At 31.3% G+C, this 20,887-nt stretch overlaps 2 protein-coding genes across 2 annotated transcripts; one reads left to right on the top strand and one right to left on the bottom strand.

The window, feature by feature from the left end:
• Positions 1 to 1,066: 1,066 nt before the first annotated feature.
• LOC130797615 (plant intracellular Ras-group-related LRR protein 7) lies at positions 1,067 to 14,356 on the top strand. Its single transcript, XM_057660273.1, has 10 exons — positions 1,067 to 1,442; positions 3,654 to 3,723; positions 4,194 to 4,240; positions 6,858 to 6,966; positions 7,059 to 7,144; positions 8,279 to 8,369; positions 9,521 to 9,606; positions 10,208 to 10,294; positions 10,410 to 10,562; positions 12,505 to 14,356. Exons 1-9 carry the CDS (start codon positions 1,344 to 1,346, stop codon positions 10,518 to 10,520), a joined length of 786 nt encoding a protein of 261 aa, XP_057516256.1. The 5' UTR covers positions 1,067 to 1,343; the 3' UTR covers positions 10,521 to 10,562; positions 12,505 to 14,356.
• Positions 14,357 to 16,883: 2,527 nt separating this feature from the next.
• LOC130798640 (zinc finger protein ZAT9-like) lies at positions 16,884 to 18,727 on the bottom strand. The gene has a single exon (XM_057661710.1). It carries the CDS (start codon positions 18,404 to 18,406, stop codon positions 17,048 to 17,050), a length of 1,359 nt encoding a protein of 452 aa, XP_057517693.1. The 5' UTR covers positions 18,407 to 18,727; the 3' UTR covers positions 16,884 to 17,047.
• Positions 18,728 to 20,887: the final 2,160 nt, after the last annotated feature.

Here is a 20,887-nt window from a genome sequence, read left to right as displayed (position 1 = left end):
GGATGATGCAAAACTAATGCCCAAGACTCCTTTTATAAGGAGAAGAATAACAAGCCTTTGTTATTCTTCCGATGTGGGATAATGATAAACATTAATCTTCCAATGTGGGATAATGAAAAACATTAATCTTCCAATGTGGGATAATGACAAACATCAATCTTCCAATGTAAGGTTATGTCTTGAATCCCACATTGGAAGATTGATGTTTGTCATTATCCCACATTGAAAGATTAATGTTTTTCATTATCCCACATTGGAAGATTAATGTTTATCATTATCCCACATCGGAAGAATAACAAAGGCTTGTTATTCTTCTCCTTATAAAAGGAGTCTTGGGCATTAGTTTTGCATCATCCCAAAAAAATTTGTTTTAGCTAAGGTTTTCTGTATTGGAGTAATTTATAAACTCCTAATTTCTATAATCTAGCCAATATTTGTATTTTGGGTTTTCTCTAATAATAAAATTTTACGCTTTTTTTCTTACATCAATTATAACAATAATAATTAAAACAAAAATAATAATTTAATAATAATAATAATAACAACCACAATATTAATAATAATAATAATAATAAAAATTAAAAAAAAAATACAAGTCGCACAAAACGTGCTACTGTTTTGTGCGACTGTCAGTCGCACATTTTGTGCGACTGTCAGTCGCACGTTTTGTGTGACTGGTATTTTTTTTTTTAATTTTTTTTATTATTATTATTTTTATTAATTTTATTATTATTATTATTATTATTATTAATAACCGTAATAATAATAACCGTTATAATAATAATAATAATCGTAATAATAATAATAATAATAATAATAATATAAATAAGAATAATTAAAAAAAATTAAAAAAAAAAATGAAAATGAAAAGTTATTAACTCAATGGCAAATTTGTAAATTTTTAAAGATCAGGGGCAAATTCGTAATTTTATTAGGAGGGGGGGTGGCGATAAAATGAAAAGGGTGGCGACAAATAAGAATCGGGAATCAAAACATTTTCTAAGGAAGAAAGCATGACGTCAAAAGAGAACGTAATAAAGTCAGTCAACAAATGAACGGACAAGTAATCTAAAATTGTACAACCCAATACCCAACTTGATGATAGAGAAAGCAGAAACGCGGTATTTCCCATTATTCCAATTGAATATCATCAAATCAAATCAAATTTTATCAAAAACCTACAAAAACTCTTCAACGTTCATTTCCATTCAAATTGCTACAATTTGTGAGGATTTCCCATAATCTGAATTTGCTTTTGATGTTCTCATCTGGGTAGTTTTTAATTTTGCTTAAAACTCTCTCTTTGATCGGTCAATGCAATAACAAAGAGGATTCAGATAATAATGGGGTGTGTTTCGAGTCAACCAGCTGATTCTAAAGCCAATAGAGTTGCTCGTTGGCGTTCCACTGGGATTGTTGCTCTAAGAGATTCCAAATTAAAGGTCTTTCTTTGTTTTAATTGAATTAACGAAATTTTCTTTGAATTACATTAATATGATTGTGGCGTTTTAGAAAATTTCCGATTTTCCAATTTTTAAATTGGTTTAGTTTGTTCCTTTTGTTGTTGTTTTGGTTAATTACATTTAGTGGGTGATATCTGAGGTCTCGATATGACTTTAAAATTCAAGGTTTCATTTTTTTGTGCTGGGAATGTAAAATGTGTGTTGAGTATTCCAGTTAAGATTCAATGGAATGTTCACTGGGAAAAGAAATGATGGGCTTTTCTAATTTGAATTTGATATATAATATATATCAGTATTTTGATGATCTTCAAGTTATTGTTACTGAGAAATGTTGATTCTTATGACTGGCTTTTGAGCAATTGTGGATTTTTTTTCTTTATTGCTAAATGTTAGATTCTATGTTTATAATTGGAGAGAGAAGAAGTACAGTTGGTTTGTAATTATTTTTTTATTTTCAAGTCTCACCTTTATTGAGTGGCTAGAATAAAATTGGAATATGCATTTTATTTTCCAAAGCAAATTTGTTTTACTTTTCATAAAAAGTATCTACAACAATAACTCAGGAGATGAACTAGATTCTAGAAAGAAATAACACATTGGAAGTCACATTAGTCAAAATTAACTTGAGAGTCAAATTAGTCAGAATTTGCTAGATTCTAAAAAGAAATAGTATAGTGTACTCCCTCCGTCCCTTGATGTTTACCACATGTGAGAGACTTTGGGGTATATGGGGCACATATTTAGGGACTATGGGAGCAGTATCAACCTTTTTTCTAAGCAAACAGTCCAAACTTAGGTGTGGAATGGATGATTGATGTAGTTGTACTCCCTCATATTTTGATCAATTGTCCCATTTGTTTATTTGGTACTATTTGCAAATCACTCTTAGTTTGTACTTTATTTTCATCTATAAGTTAAAATATAGTCAAGTGTAATCTCCTTTGAATCATATCAACGTGGATTTTATAAATACCAACTTTTTTGATTTTTAACCAAGCACCATTAGCAATATTTAGAATTGAAATAGTTTATCGGCAAGTGTGTAAAATCAAATGGGATATTTGGTTAAAATAGAAGGGAGTATTATATGTTATCTTCATCTGCTAGACTAGTTTGAATGCAAGAGGTTCGAAGGTTACTAGGTGTGATTAACTAATGGGCAGTTTTTGTTAAATTACCTACTGAACTTCTACAGAGACTATCAATTTCGGAGTTTTTAATTTTCTGCCTCTTTATACCCTCCTCTCTTGCGAATGGATTCAAAGAGTAGGGTACAAGTTCCTGTGAGAGGATGGAGTCCAAAAATAGGGTACTAGGACTCTTGATACAGAAATAATTTTGGAAGAGAAATCCAACTATTTGTCATGTCATTTTCATTCAAGTATTCGATATTTTTCCACATGTATCAGGACACTTAAATATGAAGTACTGCTTTATACCTGTCTGCTGTCTTATGTACTGATTTTGTAACTTATATGCTCATGAGTTATTAGTGGCAATTCCAACAGTTAAGAGCATCATTGGTATTGAAACCTGTGTTCTCATTAACAGAGTGAATATTGGAATCTTGTCATAAGGCTGACATTATAAATTTAGATGCCGTTTTACGATGGGAAAATAACAGGAAAGTGAATTGTGTTGTCCCATGGGCCTTGATATGTGCTATTCAGATGTTATAAAGCCTTAATTCTTTTATCTATATCGAGTTTTTCAGTGTGTCGGCTAGTTCAATCACTATGTGTTGATATTAAAAAAACACTGTTTACAACAAGTTAGTTGTTAAAGGCTCCTTAGAGTTTGGTAGCAGATATCTGGCTTAAGTTTTTAAATAAGTTATGTTTCTTGTGTGTTTCTGAATATGGGGAATTGGTTCTCTTCTGAGACATCCTATTCCTTCTGGAATTGGGATGTTGTGGGCTATGATCTATTTGTTTTAATTTTCTCTCTACTTCTTACTTGTTACAATCGGAATACAGATAATCTTGGTGAGTATAGAGGATGTGTAGTAACATGATCATTAGCTCCATTACTATGTTTTTTTCGAGTTAAAATGCCAATGTTATTCTCTCTTAATTTGTGTTATTATTTCAAATATTTGAAGAGGAGCTTTGACGTTTCTTTCTAGATTCTCAAGTGAATTTTCTAAATAGGCTTAGACCTAACATCTCGTGAATTTTTTTCATTGAGCAGACATTTCCTGATGAAGTTCTTGACCTTGACAGAGTTGTACGCACAGTGGATTTAACACATAACAAAATAGGTATAGTGTATTTTTTTTTTGTTAATTTATCATTTCTTTGTGCTGTTGATGCTAGTCATTGCAATTGAGTACTTAGAAGTTCATATTATACAATATCTGACAAGAAACGTACCCTTAATGGTTTGAATTGTTGAAATATAAGAAGAGTATTTTCATGTTAAATCTAAAAAATTTCTTGACACTAAATTAGAATTTGAGTATTTTTGATATCATCTAAATTTAGGGAAAACTACTGGAAAGTCATCTGATCTTGAAGAGTTTTTTTGACAAAATTGTCTCTTCTATCTATCAAACTTGAACTTGAAGTCATCTAAAGTAGACAGATTTGGGGGTGTGTTTTTTGTGTGCAATATGTCTGTTATTATGCAAATGATCATATTCATTTTATGGTTGGTATGTGTCTATCTCTTTATTACCTTTCATACTCCATTTCTTACAATTAGTTCTCTTCATTTTTTGTGTCTTTGCAGTTGATGTTCCTGTAGAGATTAACAAATTAATCAACATGCAGCGTTTGGTAAGAATCATTTACCTTTTTAAACCTGGAGAGTTTTTGCAGTTGTATAGTTGTTTTCTGAATTTGATTAACAATCTGGTTAATTCTCTTTTGAAAAATTAGTATAATATTTTGATGTGAAACCTTGATGGATTAGAATAAGAGTATGTGCTTGGTAGAGTTTGTACTTTGTAGATGTGTTGTTCAGCATGAAGTTAAGTAAAAAGTTTGGAGCTTTTATCTGTGTGCTTCATAACTGGCTGAGTTCCTTTTTGATTTCATATGTCTGCATGGACTGTTGTCATTCTGCTGTTGGGTAATTGGTGCCTCGGGCAAGGAGGCTTTTGCTACCTTTCCTTTAAAATGTACGATAAAAAATTACTCTTTTGATCTTGGAGCCTGGGCCGTCAGAAAAATGGTGCATCTTATCCAAACCTTTCTAGGGCTTTGCCAACAAAATTATTATATTATCTTATTCTTTGATCACTACCATCGATGCTTGCTCTAATAAGTTAGGATTGTTTATCTATCTACTAGATGATCACCCGTGCTAAAGCACGAGACATTTAGAAATTATTGTGCATAAATAATATAATCGTTACAAACAGATTATATAAAAGTAAAGAAAGAGAACTATGAATAATAATTTTTAAAAAATCACAACAAAGAAAATTAAATAATAAATAACAATATTTACACATTATTAGAACATAATTGTTGATTACTCGTGCTAAGCACGAGCTATTTAATAATTACTATATATTAAATGTATGTAGATAATATTAGTTGATTACCCGTGTTAAACACGGATATACAAAAAGTTATTTTATCAAAAATTGAATAGACTATAAATACTACAACGTATGTAATGGAGTAGATATACAAGAAAAATGCATGGATAAATGCTTATTTTGATTTTTAGATTAAACAACTTATACGAAATGAAAATAAAAAGTACTTGTAAGATAAGGAAAATATATTCTTGAAAAACCCAAAACACAAAGCTTCTCTCTCCTTTCGATGTTCGAACAAAAAATCAATTTCTTACCAATTTCCAACTTTTCTTTTAAGAAAATCTCTCCTCGAGATACCTTAAACTCCTGTACCATATTTAGTTTTTAACACTTCTAATTATTCAAATTCAACTATACTTAAAACATACTCCCTTCATTTACCCAATTTAGTTTTTAACATTATTCCTAACTTTCTTAATTTGAATCATTCCAAATATATAAATTAAATTATAGTCAATTGAGATCTTATTTGATTCGTTATAATGCAATTTATTAATATCAACTATTTATAATTTATAATTATACACAATAAGATGCATTAGGACATCAATTAATATATTTGAAAATGTGCACAAACCAAGTGAGACAAAGATAGTGAAGTCATCATATCATATCATACAATAAACTAAAGAAAGACCCCTTAATTTTAAATAACGTTTTTTCAATGACTAAGTACTTGGCGAAATATAATCAACTTAAATTGTTGATATATTTTAATGAATTTCCACATAGTATTATTTATAAATGTAAAGAAGAATTCAAACATAGAAAAATTATCAATTTACAATTTTATCTCATTTGCCTTTCTCTTTTCTAGGAGACTTTTCTTTTGAACGCAACATTTATTTCTGGGTGTTGATAAATAGAAATGGTGTATGAAAGTCATAATCTTGCAAATGACCACATTTTATACACCTTCACTTTGCTGCTCACCTCATTTGATTAACTTTAAGCCTTTGAGTTACCCATTTCTTTTTTAATAATAATAAGTTTATTTGTTTTTGTTTGACCTCTTTTTGTCTTTGCTTCGCAATAGAAGAAAAATATTTTTGCAATTAGCCACTTGCTCGATCAAGTTATTTATCAACCTCATTTAGTAAACATTTTAGCATATCAAATGATGACTAATAATATACAGTGTAAATAAAGAGGCATGCTCAATTTAGAGGTAGAAAGTATCATAGTAATTTGTGTTAGTATATAGAAGATAAATCTTAAATAGAACATTTATTTTCAATCTTACTAAAATACATTATATTCCAACACATATAAAGGGAAGAAAATTTGTTTTCAATCTTACTAAAATCACATATATTATTCCAATTCGTATAAAGATATACATTTCCTTAATTTTAAATAGGTTAATTAATAGTCATATAGAATTGCAATAGCATACATTAATGTATAGTAATATTGTCCTGAAAGCTACAATAAAGTTATAAGAAAGTGTATGTGAGAAGCTAATTTGAGCGGGAAAATTTTTTACCACAGGCTAACACGTGTCATCGGGTGGACTTTGCTTTAGTATATAGAATGATCACATATATTATTCCAATTCGTATAAAGATATAAATCTCCTTAATCTTAAATAGGAAAATTAATAGTCATATAGAATTGCAATAGCATGCATTAATGTATAGTAATCTTGTCTTGAAAGCTACAATAAAGTTATAAGAAAGTGTATATGAGAAGCTAATTTGAGCGGAAAATTTTTTACCAGAGGCTGACATGTGTGATTAGGTGGTCTTTACTTTAGTATATAGAATGATGTTTCTATCTATCTATCTATCCATATTAATGACTCAATGTATCATATTTCATTTAATACATAACTCTTCTCTCAGATTTTAGCAGACAATCTTATTGAACGCCTTCCAATGAACCTGGGGAAGCTTCAATCATTGAAAGTAATGACACTTGATGGAAACAAGCTTTCTGGGTTGCCTGATGAATGTAATGTACTCTTCTCTATCAATCTAAAGATGGGCTTCTCTCTTTTTTTGTGAAATCATGGTGATTGTCACTGACAAAGTCTGTCTTGTTAGTGGGTCAACTGGTACGACTTGAGCAATTGTCTGTGTCTCGGAACGTGTTGACATACTTACCAGAGACTCTAGGGAGTCTTAGGAATGTAAGTTAATATCCTGCGGTTTTGGCTTGTTCTCTTCATCTTGTTTTTTGCTCACCATTTTATGTTTTGTTATCAGTAAATCGTCATCTTTTTTTAACTACTGAATACTAATATGTACTTTCCCATCCCAAATTCATTGATGAGTAAATATTTTGGCTTTGGATTGGAGGATTGGAGACTGAAGAGTTTGAATTGCAGACAAGGAAATTAAGGCCGGACGGTATAAATGCATTAAATTAGTTGCTATTTAATATGATGTTCGTGTAAAATGCACTAAAGTAGATTAGGTGATAAGGTTGATGAGAAAAAAATCACCACTAAAGGGAATTTTTTGTCAGATTGAGAGTGAGACGACCCAAAAGGATTATGTATCAGCTAATTTGTAATGGAGAAAGGATTACAATCATTATCGTTTGGTTGTATGAAAACATTTACTGTTATGATTTTTGGTATCATGTAATAAAAGATATTAATGGTCAAGCGCGTGTGTAGAAAGTCAAACATCGCTAGTATTTTGAAATGATGGGTTCTTGCTTCTTCCTGGCTTGATTTTAGATACTAAATGTTTCAAGGAAACATCAAGAATCGAGGTTACTTTTTACATGTTGCGTGTCTAGAAAGTCAAAATGTTGCCAGTAAGTATTTTAAACAATGTTAACATGTATTAAGATAGGATGATAGATGGAGTATTTGATTATAAATGCATTTGTTTATTTAGGCATGCTGATTAACAATAGTTTTCAAACTTAAATTCATATTTTGAAAGGTGGAAGGGTAAATGAGAGGAAGTGGATGAAGAGAGACAAAGTAGGAGTGCATAATAGTACAATAGAAAGGGAAAGTGAAAATGTATTGCTGCATGGAAATCAGGAATCCATGCAAATATTCTTTTTGGTGGCTAGAGGGAGACCAAGCGGGTACTAACCCGTGCTTGTTTAGAACATAAGTAATGGGGGTCTTGTACACTGAGCATACTGCTTTGAAATATGATATGCTCAGCTGAGTTCTAATCTCATTAACATTATCCAACTTGCAAGAAATGTTTGATGTTAAGTCAAAGAGGATAATATTCACGAGTAAATCTATTGGCCTTTTCTATACTTCTTGTTCTGATTATTTGTTTTTGGGATGCAGTTGAAGCTCTTGAATGCATCTAACAATCAATTAAAGTATCTTCCTGAATCAATCGGAAGTTGCTTTTCACTTGAGGAGCTTCAAGCAAACGGTATTTTTAACCTCCTTTGTCTTGTTAACAACCGGTTTTTTGTGTTAATCAGAACTACATGCCTCTAATTTATATTGATTTCTAATGCGGTGATTACAATAATGCACTTTTAAAGTTAATTTGTTCATTTAAATTTGAAGTTGTATCTTATGTTTTGCTTCTGTCTTTCCACGACTCCCTGTTATCAAAAATCAGATGAATATTTGAGGTGTTTTATTCCTTTATGGTGAACTTCTTGCTTTTCTTGTGCTGCCACTTGAAGTGTCTCCCAGGATGTTTTACATTTGAAGTTCATTTAAGTTTACTCAAATCTTATCTTACGTCAAAAGTTATTCCATTTGGTTTCATATTTTTAGTTGTTTATAATATTGATGACTTGTTTGGTTGCCCATGCTATGTGTAACGATTTTAGCCTAACTTGCAAGAAAGGTCTCAGCAATTTCCTGAGTAATGAAGCTCCACTCCCAGTCATGTGTTTTTCTTTGTGAATTTCAGTTACCACTCAATATCACCTTCCTAAGTGGTAATATCCTTAGTTTCAAAAAGGTCTTCTAGGACATGCCTAGGGCCTAGGCACAAGGTGCCCGCAAAAAATATTTGTTTTCAAGTCCAATTAAGCGCAATCCACAAGGCACACATGAGACGCACATGAGGCACACTACAAATCTTTGTCCAAGGTGAAAATTTTAAATACATACACAAACTTACGTGTTAGGGCATAAGCCTTTTTTTTTCCCAAAAGTGCACCACAGCGCACGACAGCCCCTTGAGCCTGTAGTTTTTTAAAGCTAACGAATTAGATGGTAAATGATATATAAAAAGGATGTTTGGGTGTAGATAAGCATTATCATGGAGATTAACATAAGACCTTTCTTGCAAAACTACAAAAATTTATTGCCATCAGTACCATTTAGTATTGGTATCAATTTGGTGTGTACAGGTATGGAGGATTTTGTGAGTTGCTCAACAATGTTTTTGTTTCCTTTGTAGTAAATTGGTCATATGAACCTTTAATAATTTAATAATTTATGCCATATATGTCCAAGCCCTTATTCCTTTCTTACCCCCCGAGTCCCTGACCCCCTTCTGCATATGATGTGTAGTGAAATTCATGAGTGAAATTTGTTTAAGATGTATGCTTATACTCGCAGATAATTCCATTGATGAACTTCCTCTTTCTGTTTGTAATCTCATTCATCTGAAGTCACTCTCTTTGAATAACAACAAAGTAAAACAGGTAAACGACTCTGTAATTGTTATTGTGAACTTTTTATCTGGCTACAATCTTCTCCTTGCTCATTGCCGGACTATTTTTGTATTTCCTTTTAAGTTTTTTTATTTATTTGGTAATTTTTGCAATATATCATGCATGACTCCCTAGTTTCAACCATCTTGTCCTAAACAGTTGTGGAGCTGAATTTTAGATTTCTTAAGTGCATACCTTGCCCTGCTAAGTTCCAACCCATTTTAAAGTCTGAATCCTCTATGCATCGGGACCAAGCCCTGCTAGATTATTCATAACCCAATACAGTTAGTTTTTTTTATTGGAGTTTGAACATGGCTAGAATGAGAGGAGACAATCTCTTAGAAATACAAGGATTTTGTGTGGTTAAACAATTTAGGATAATTTATCTTGAATTTTGAAATTTGGTGCATTTTGAGCCCTTGTTTGGTTTGTTATCTTAGGGGAGTCCAAACACTGGAACATTGCCCCCCTTATCCACCTCATGTTCCCTTCTCTCCAAAATCCAAATCCTTCAACCATAAATATACGGATTAGTGATTTGTCTTATGAAAAAATGCTTCTTGTATTTTTTTTTTCCAACTTTTATCTGTAGATGCCTGCAACTATACTCAAAGACTGCAAGACTCTGCAGAGTATTTCTTTGCACAACAATCCCATAAATATGGATCAATTTCAACAGGCAAGTTACTATCCCATTATTCTTTGCTAAATTATATCATCTGTAATGTGCATGAACTTCACCTGAGGCGAGTTTCAACCAAGCTAATATGGTGCTTAATCATGTTACACAATAGATGGAAGGCTTTCAAGAGTTTGAGGCACGTCGGAGAAAGAAATTTGACAAACAGATCGATTCAAATGTGATGATGAATACTAAGGGTCTTGAACAGGGTGTTGATTCGTAAACCTGACATCCCGTATCCAATATGAAATCTGATAAAGTTTTGGTAAGAATTCCTGTGTGAGCATAATGTTACTAATCTATGCGCTGGTGTAAAGTTTCTTTATATGTAGCGCTGATTCTATTCTTTTATGATACTTGAAACGTCAATTGCAATACACCACTCGGAGTTTATTTTTTATTTTCACAAAAAAAACCAGAAGCTTATTTAGATGTAAAAAGTTTAAGCTGAAACTTCTTTAATTTTCTGCCTCCTTAAATTTTCTGTGGACGGAAGTAGGAAAAAGAAATTTTTGGAGTTTAGTGTGACTTGAGTGCACCATGAGTGGAGTGTAATGCTTGCTTGCTTGATCATGGTGTATGGGTCTACTTGAAGGTGTGTAGATGATGAGGAAGTGCATTGAAGATGTATGTTGATGCCCCTCTTCAATTGCCTGCTGCTTTGCGTGAAGATCAGAGTGTTCTGATCAGTTGCTCGACCCACCTTCATAACTGCTTGACCCGAGCACTGTGGCTCGACCAGATCAGTAACCTACTGCCTTCACGCTCGACCAAAGAAGACCTTCGCTCGACCAGGCCTGTCTTGCTCGACTGGTCGAGCAAGGAGCAGCCGAAGTCTGTTTTCTTGCGCGATAAGTTATACGGGATTGTATCATTGCGCGATAAGTCCCTACACACATCCCTAAGTGGATTCTAACCCTAAGCCAAACACAAACCCTTCTCTTTCTCTATTCTTCTTCTTCAAGTGTAGTTCTCCATTGTATGAGTTCTTGAGAACTCCATTGATTATTCACATAATACAAGCAAGCTAACAACCACCGAGGACGTAGCCCACATTGGGTGAACCTCGTAAATATTGTGTCTTTTGTTTATTGCATTGTTTCTTATTGCTTTTCATTACTAGTTTATTGAAGTGTTTGTTTCATTGAATAGAACACCCCTACCATAGTTCTTGGGTTTTAGGGATAAAGTTCTTGGGTTTTAGGGATAAAGTTTGAACCTTTAGACCCCAGTGTGCTTATTATTTCAGAAATAAATGAGACAAGCTCGAGCTATAAGTCAATCCTCTGATTGTTTAGATATTAACATATTTAATCTTGAGTCGTGTTTTGTGATTATGCTCTATTATTTCACTACTCATTAAGAGATTTTCTTTTCATGCTTTGTATTTATTGTTAATAGACTCATAACGAGCTTTATTCTTTTAGCTTGATCAACAAATTTTCGGTAGGCTCGAAGTTATTTTATATTTAGCGGATAATATAGCTTCATAATGAAAATTTCAAGGATTTCCAAATCAGAACTAAAATGAGTTAAAGCAGAGCCCTTTTTTGAAGTTTTGTTAAAAAAAGCTCATTTAAAGTTTATGTTTTTGAATTCCAATTTATTTTATTATTGAAAGATTATTAGGGATCAAATAACTATTTTGTTTATAAAAAGAATTTTTTGATTTACTCGATTAGAATTTGAAGCTTGCTCAACTGTATATACAAAGCTTTGGTTGACTAGCGTTAATAGAGTGAAGCTAGAAAGCTTTTATGAGCTTAGCTTGATTAATTAATGAACCTAGTTAAGTAATAGTTATTGAATGAGCCTAAGATGAACATATTTTTTGAGGTCTTGATTTCGAATTTGACTAAGCTAACAATGAGCTTCTACATAAACAAGGTTACTCGGTTTGACTCATTTACACTGTCTAACTTCTCTGCATTAGTTAAAATGTGTGGTTAGACTTTTGTCCAGGGCCAGCCCTAAGATTTGAGAGGCCCGGTGCAAAACATTTATTATAGATCCCTAATTACTAAATATTACTATTGTAGCCTTATAGGCCCTAACTTTTATATATTAAAGCGTCTTTGTTATAATTTTTTAGATGGGCCTGGGGCACAGGCCCCTCTTGCCCCCTTATAGGGCCATCCCTGCTTGTGTTCACGGATTCTTCGTTAAATTTATTCTGCGACTCATCACCGTGCAATTTTTTCTTGCAGGAGCTATGAAAATTTAGCGCGATGATGGTTACTAAAATGCTTCTCTTCAGCTGTCATGGTGAATATTCTCTTTTTTTTTTTTGGTATATTTTGAAATTAATTTTTGGTCTCTTGAATTTGGATGTTTACTTGAGCAGTTCTGTATATAGATTTATTATTCTATCTGCTACCACAGGAAGTTTGAGACATTGAGTTTGTAAACTGAATGGTTTGCTAAGTGTTTATACCAGTTTTGTTGCCCTTCTTTAAACTAATGACAGCACATACAGATATATTATATAATTCTGTGTGTCGGTCCTAATCCCGAATGAAGGAGGTTGCATTAGGTTAGTGACATGCATTGTAGCATAGGGGAGTCAGTGAGGTGCTGCATTTTCCATACCCGGTGTAGTGAAATGTGGGCAGGAGTTTCTAGGATTTTGCCTAGTTCGGTGCGGTAGATTGCTCAAATGTGGTGCCAAATGATCAAGGGTTTTACACTTCATCTGTGAGACTCGGGTTTAGTGTTAAGTATTAAATGGTTGCTAGGCTGTCTCTCAGAAGCATTGTGTTCTATATTTGAATGTTCAAATGAGCAAAGATTGTTGGTATTAAGGATATAAACCCGAAAAGAATTAGATCTTAACTTAGATTGGCATGTTGGAATATTAGTGTTGAGGGTTAATCAATAATTGTTTTTATGAATGTGGTTAATGAAGTAATGGTGAACATTGGTAGCATGGGAAGAGCTTGGGTGTGTTGGGTGGTGTAAGGTTGGACAAACAACACTAAACTCAAGCAAGCTGCGAACAATGCATGGTGCAACTTGTAATTTGGCGATAGCATCATGCTGAGGCGAGTGTATGGCTTGGAATGGAGGAGTAGGCCTTTCTAATGCTACTGGTTGTTGGACAAAAACTGCTCGGAAGAGCACACGTTGTGCTCGAGCAAGCGTGCAAAGCTGGAAGCCTATTGTGCAAATTTGTGTTGTGCTCAGACGAGTACACTATTAATGAGCATAATTACTCATGCAAATTAGCACTAATAAGCCATTCAATTCGTTGGCTTATATTTACTTATTTTGCTTCATTTCAACATAAAGAGAAAGAGCAAAACACTAGCAGCCCGTATTGGTTTATGGTAGTAACATAATGGTAGTGAAAATGATTTGTGTTGTACTTTTTAAAAAAAATCTCATGTCATTCCCTTAGTAATAAAATGTTAATTATAAAAATGTTTTTTTTATTTATAATTTTTCATTACCACCTAATGACACATTACAATGATAATGAACTAATGTATTTAAATGAATTTTATAAAGAAAATGACATGATAATTAAAAATAGAATAAACATAATCATTAAAGTTATAATAAGAATTTTCAGTATTAAATATTGTGAACAACCTAAATCCAAGATTATTAGCCCTAACAATCCCCCACCTCTACTAATATTTACTACTATTTGTTGAGCATTCATTATCTAGAACTTGTTTTCAACTCAATTCACAATAGTTGAATTACATTCAGTTCAATTCAACACGTCAATTTCACCTTCTCATATTCACTTTTTTTTTTTTTTTTCTTTTACAAAATACCCTTATCCTATTGAATTTGCAGCATTTTCTATGTTGATCTATTTCATTTAATCTGCATCATTTCTATCTTCGAACAATGATTTATCACTTTCTAATTGAACAAATGAGTAGGACTTTCTAGGAGCATAATCTATGAATGGAGCCAAATTTGATGTATCATACCAAATTGTAGGTACATTGGTATTTTCACAAAAACTTGATGATTTATGAAGGAGGAAGTATTAGTGACTACTCAAGTACAAGTACATTCTATTTATACTTCAACGACCAATCTTTTCTACAATTTTGGCTTTTTTTTTTTTTTTTTTTTTTTTTTAATGAAGATACAAAGTTGTTAGATCTCAAACATTGATTATGGACTTGTTTACCACAAAACATATAGAGTACCTCTCAACTTAAACTATGATTATGTCTAACCATTCAAGCCATCCTCATCAATTTTTGCTTATCATGTCTTTCCTTGATTTCTCTCCGTAGATCTTAGACATGTTTTCAATACAAGATTTGGCACCATTTTTTCTGACCACTCCTCCCTCCTTTTGATTTAGCATCAAAGATACAATGCGGTATTTCTTAGAAAAAATATAGATATTTAATAATAAATAACGACAGAGACTGAATTATTTAGATAAAAAAAAGTGATGAGTCTATTTCCGAAAATAGAATTAATGGAAAATAAGAGGAACAATCGAAAATGGAAATCATGCTAAATAGTTATGTATACATTCATAATTTCATATATAAACATTCATATAGAAAGCAAAATTTTGTTGCAAAAAAAATTGTGATACTAACATTAATGTAATAGTGGTTCTATGAATTGAAACTAGTAAATGTTTGGGACATTATTATATGGTTAATCTATCATTATAATCTAAGTATGTACTAGATGAACTAATTTTACCAAAAATGTCATGTATTTTTACATTATTTTAAAAATAAAAGTGAAATTAAAACTAACACTATTACGACAGATATGTTATTTTTAATAGCAAATTTGAAAGAACAGTAGATTATTAAGTTCACATCTATGAGTAATACTAGAGGTTTAGAATCACGTAGTCTATAGTATGGAAGGCTAGTCCTCACTCCTCTTTATGAAGACGGTATAAAATTCACTTTTTAAAAAAAATAAAATAAAAGCAAGCACAGATAACGCCATAAATAAAGACTGAAAGTAGTAACCACCGTCCACAAGCAAGTAGAGCAAGTGAAGCAACCACTTTGCCTACTCTTGCCATCTAACTTTGGTTGGAAAATTCTATCTTCTGATCTGATTTTAAGGACATTGACATTACTTATATAACTATGCTAATACATTATGTTATTTGCCAAACAACTAATAGATTATTACAATTATTGATTTGAGTGATTGATTTTATCAATTGGTTGCCTAGCTGATTTTGAACACGCCGTTAAAAGCAATCTACTTAAAAAAGTTAATTGCAGCTAATTTACCAAACACTGGCTATAAATGGGTTTGAGTGCCAAATCATCTATTTGTACCGATTTAAACTAAAATTTTTCAATAAAATATTTTATCAAACACCTCTGATTTATATCCATTGTAACATGTTAATTGTCTATTAACCACATTCACTAATTATACACTAGCTGAAACTAGTTTGAGGCTAAATAAAGTCATTAATATTCTCGAACAATCACAAACTAAGCATGTACTCTCTTGTCGATATCTTTAAATTTGTCGCATTTTTCATTTTGTATTATCTCTTTGATTTCATTTTTAGATTATTAAATTCTCAAAATCATTTTATTTTGATTTCATGTAATTTTGCTCTAGTGTAGCAAATTCAATAGACCTAACATTCATAATGAATAAAAGCAAAAACTTTTATCTTCTAAATGTAATCACATAACTTGCAATCTAGTACATAGTTGGAGGAGTTTAACTTAGATTGGGAGAGTAATCAATTAAAAGCAAAAAAAATTGAATAAGATTTAAGTGTGATTAGGTGTTAGCTTATCAACCTCATTATAAGTGTAAGTGATTAGGAGCTCATAATGAAAAGAGTGGTCCTCTAGAAAAGTTGATATCTTTCCAATGAGCTTGGTGATTATTAAGAAAACACCTAGCACAAGTTGTATGCTAAAAGTATTAAGTTAAGTGAGCTAAGAGAGGAGCAAGTAAGATGGGTTGTCATGTATAAGGTAGTTGATGACTACACAATCACCCTATGCTCATATGCTATCTTTGTGTACACTACTAAACTAAATCACTATATGCATTACTTGCTTCTCTTTTGCCTTTCTCACTCTACTCATACTATTACTACCTTTTTTTTCTTGCTTTCTTCTTCTATATCCATGTTTTCCAACTTTCAAGATTTCACTCATTAATCTTCTAATCCAAGATTGCTATTGATTTTATACAAATTGTTGTATGAGACAGTCTTAACGAGAGATGCACCTTATACATGGATTAAATAGCCCATCTGATACATATAATAATTTATGAGTATATGGACATTTTTACGTCGTCACACACAAAAGTAACTCTTGATTTTACTCATTATTCTTACGTGACACCGTTTCACTAAAATTATTCTCCAACATTCAATAACAAAAAAAACTTAAATTAAGGGGTGATAATAAGTTATTACGAGGCTATCTAACACGTACAAATACATTTTTATTTTGTAGTAACAATAAATTATTACGAGACTATCTGATACGTACAAGTTTTTAGAGGTCTAAGGTTGAATTAGAACACAAGTTGCTAAAAATATCATTAATTGCAATTCACCTTTTGTCTCTTTTCACTAGATGAATAAGTACAAGGACTATATTGATTGTAAAAATGAAAATAAAAGTACAACACTAGGCCATCCATTGTTTTTTTATACTTGAAAAAGGAAAAATGAATGAATCAATAGCAAAGTATATCAGTAATCTGTACACTCATGTATAGAAATCAATAAGCATATAATACTATATGAATCTTTATCAATCAATTGGAGATCAATCCCAAACATGGTTCATGCTTATGAGAGCTTTCAACACACCAATAAGGCTTGATAAACCCACCAATAGAAGTACTATTACTTGTAGTAGTAACATTAGTAGTTGAAATGGTCTCATCTTGGGCAGGTACAGGAGGAAAATTTAGATCAAGCAAGTCTTTTGTGTCACTAGTAATTGATAATCTTTCAACTACTTCACCAATTTTATGTTCGGCCGACCCTGTACTAGTATTCTGGACTCGTCCCAGACTTTGATTGGATGCTACTAGTAAATGAGACCTTTTGTGCCCTCCAAGTGCTTGCCCTGATGGAAAAACTCTAAAACAAATCGGACACTCATGTTTTTGCACATTTTTCTTGGATAATATTGATGATGATGATCCAATCTTCATTTCAAGAACATTTTCTTGTTCTCGTTCTTGGTGTAACTTGAGTTGTTTTTGATCATTAGATGAACATATAAGACCACCAACAAGCTTCTTGTGACTAGCTCTATGCCCACCTAAGGCTTGATAAGAGTGAAATATTTTGTTACAAGTAGTACACTCAAATTTGCTCCTTTTATGAAAAATTTCATCATGATCAATATATTTTTGATCATTTGAAAAATCCCCATCTTCTGAAACTTCATTTTCCTCCATTTTAGACCCTTTTTTGACATACCCAGAAGCTGAAATCTGTCCAATCTTTCTCTTACTCTCAGTATACTTCTTTTTTTCATCATTTAAGACAAACCCATTTCTTAAAACATCAGATTCCTTGTTTTTTGCACCATTTCCGACATACCCAGAAGCTGAAAATTCTGATTTCAAGATTTTTCCAGTATTATTCTTATGATTTGATCCAAACCCAATTGCAGAAACTTCAATTCCCTTCAATTTCAACTCATTTTGCAAGTAACCAGAAACAGAATCATCATTACCCTGCACTTTCTGTTTCCTATTCTTCTTTTTCTTAACAAAAGATGAAGAAATATGATCACCCCAAGATCCAACATCTTGGGAAAGCATAATCAAACACATTGCAACAACTTCTTCTTGTTGTTCTTCCTCAACAATCTCAGAAACAGAGGAATGAGAATTATTTCTAACAAACTTAGATCTTTTCCCTTGAATTGGGCCCACCTTACTCAAATTTGGGTTATCACTTTCATTAGATGATGAAGAAAAAGAAGAATTCAAAAGTACTTCACCATGATCAGTTGCTCTCCATGTTTTCTTTGGATTTTCTCTAAGTCCATACCCTGGTTTAGGTAAATGAGACCTTATATGACCTCCTAATGATCTTCCACAAGGAAATCTTTTCTTGCAAAACTTACAAACATGTTTCAAAGCTTGTAATTCCATGGAAAACAACTGGAAAAAGGGATCAAAAGATTGGTAGTAGAAGTAAAGATTGTGAGATTGAGGAGTGTTTGGTTTGAAGTAAGAAAAGAAAGTAGAGTTTTTGTAGTTTGGAGAAGGTAAAAGTAGGAGAGGGGAGTTGCTGTTTTTGAGCAAGATTAAGATCTGAACTATTGATTAAAGAAAAGGGGAGGTATTTTTAGTAGGAAAATTTTTACATTTTAACTTGTTTCTCTCTCTAAAAATGATGATTCTCTCACTAATTAGCTTGTGGGTAGTTGAAAATTAAGAAAATAATCAAAATTTAAGAGAAAGAGAGAAAGAGGGTAGTTTTTTTTATTTTTTTTTTACTTAAATTGGTGTGGTCTAAGTAGATGAGCAAGGATTTGTACTAGTAAGAAATAAGTTAATAGTTGAAGTAGTACTAATTAAGTAGTACTAAATTTGGTGGAAGGAGAAATCCATGCATGAAAGCAAAGATAAAAAGAGAAAAGCGGGAAGCAAGCAAGAGACTAGTGATTCTTAGATGTGAGATGGATGTAGCAACTAGCACGTGTTCTCAGCTAAGCATTCTTTTGTATAGTCTTCAACTCTCTTCGAGATTGCTATTGATAGTGGTACGTATATACATTGCGTAAAGAAATATCACTTTTACTAACAATCTTAATAGAATGGAAGAGTATCTCTCTAGTTTCTACTCAACTCTTTCCCCCTCTCCATATTTTCTCCTTCCATCACCAAGAAATTATCCCAGATGTATATCGTGACAGATTTAGTGTGATGTCACTAAAGTCACTTGACATCATTTAAATTCAAAATTAAATGAAATATTTTATATATATATATATATGAGTTGATTAGTATGTTGCCTCCTACATATGTACAACAAGGGATGAAAAAAGTTGATATCACTTTTTTTTCTAGATTTGCCACTAATTGTAAATTGTATAAAGATTAAAAAATGATGAGATTATTTGAATTATGTTGATGATATTAGGTGGGAGTTGAAATGTATAGATGAGAATAAAATAAAAGAATGATAATATTTCCATAAAAGGAAATTATAGTAAAGTAAAAGAGGTGACCTAAAAAGAAAATATGACAATTTCTTAGGAATATAATGAGTAAGGGGTTTTTGGTTTTTAGGTTTAAAGGACCAGTTTTAGCTTTTATAACCATATTTAGTTTTTGATAAATAGCTTTTGGATAAATCTTGGAATCAATTTTTTAGAAACTACATAATACCAGCATTTCCAAGAATTAGTTTTTCATATTTTAATATGGATTTACCCTTATCAAAATATAAATATGACTTCAATTATCAACCTTAATCCTTATAAAAAACATTTGAAATTTTATTATATATATTTATACTTCAACAACTAATTTCATTAGTTGATTCCTTCAAACACCTTTAGCAAGAAACTAATTTATAAATTAGTCAATACTCAATAGTTAATTTTGAAGCTTATTTCTTAAGGTAAAAGTTATAAGCCAATTAACTAAGTTAAAAACTAAAATTATACGCTAATTATTAAGCATGGTCTATCTTCAGTTTCTTTTTAATAGTTACAATTTTTGTTTTCATGCTATTCGATATGATATTTTAACATTAAATATTTTTATGTACATAATAAGAATTATTAAAAGATAATATAATGAAAAATATACATTAAGACAAACTAAAAATGTTAATTATATCACCTAATATAACATAAAGTTGAAACTTATTATGCATCAAAATATATTATTATGTTGTTTGATTTTTTAATATCTTTTAATTTACCATATTAAATATATTATTATTTTAATTAATAACGAAAGCCTTTGGAGCATTTGTTTGCTAGCTTTTGTCTTCTTATATTTCATTTAAAATAATTAAAATAATTGATTTTCTTTCCTAGAAAGGAAATAGAAACATACACTATAATTTCAAAATGAAACAAAAATGAGACTAAAAAGCATATCCCATATAGTTGGGAAACCCAACTGCTTTTTATATGCTTGTGTTTTTGCTTTGTCTTGGTGCTAAGGAAGCTCATCACTGTTAACAATTTCCAACTGCATTTATTGCACACAAAAGAAAATTAAATTACATTTTCATTTGCATTAATTTCTGCAATAACAACATATTTTTTTATTTTTACAAAATAGTACTTACTCTTTTTTGGTTAAAGATTTATAATTTCGATTAGAATTATATCGAAACGATTTATTATATCATGTTTATTTTTTATTTTATACGAAGTGTACATAATATTTATTATCAAGCATCAATCGAAAATAACATTTTTGTTTGTGTTATCATAAATAAAATTAATTTTGCATACATCTGACCCTTACAAATTTTATTTTAGATGGAAGTCACTTAATGACATAAAAATCATAAAACGTTTGGTCTTAATTTTGTAAGCATTTTATATATATGACCATTGTTGAGTAATTTGGTCACAATGTAAAGGATATGATCCATTTATTTAGTTC

Source organism: Amaranthus tricolor, chromosome 13 (genome assembly GCF_026212465.1).
Source record: "Amaranthus tricolor cultivar Red isolate AtriRed21 chromosome 13, ASM2621246v1, whole genome shotgun sequence".
NCBI lineage: Eukaryota > Viridiplantae > Streptophyta > Magnoliopsida > Caryophyllales > Amaranthaceae > Amaranthus > Amaranthus tricolor.
The sequence above is the reverse complement of the archived record's forward strand: the minus strand, read 5'-3'. Positions and strand labels throughout refer to the sequence as shown.

Coding starts and splice junctions, on each gene's coding strand:
- LOC130797615 (XM_057660273.1), top strand. CDS start 1,344: ATGGGGTGTGTTTCGAGTCAACCAGCTGATTCTAAAGCCAATAGAGTT. Junction 3,724..4,193: donor TTTAACACATAACAAAATAG/GTATAGTGTATT, acceptor GTGTCTTTGCAG/TTGATGTTCCTGTAGAGATT. Junction 6,967..7,058: donor TTCTGGGTTGCCTGATGAAT/GTAATGTACTCT, acceptor CTGTCTTGTTAG/TGGGTCAACTGGTACGACTT.
- LOC130798640 (XM_057661710.1), bottom strand. CDS start 18,406: ATGGAATTACAAGCTTTGAAACATGTTTGTAAGTTTTGCAAGAAAAGA.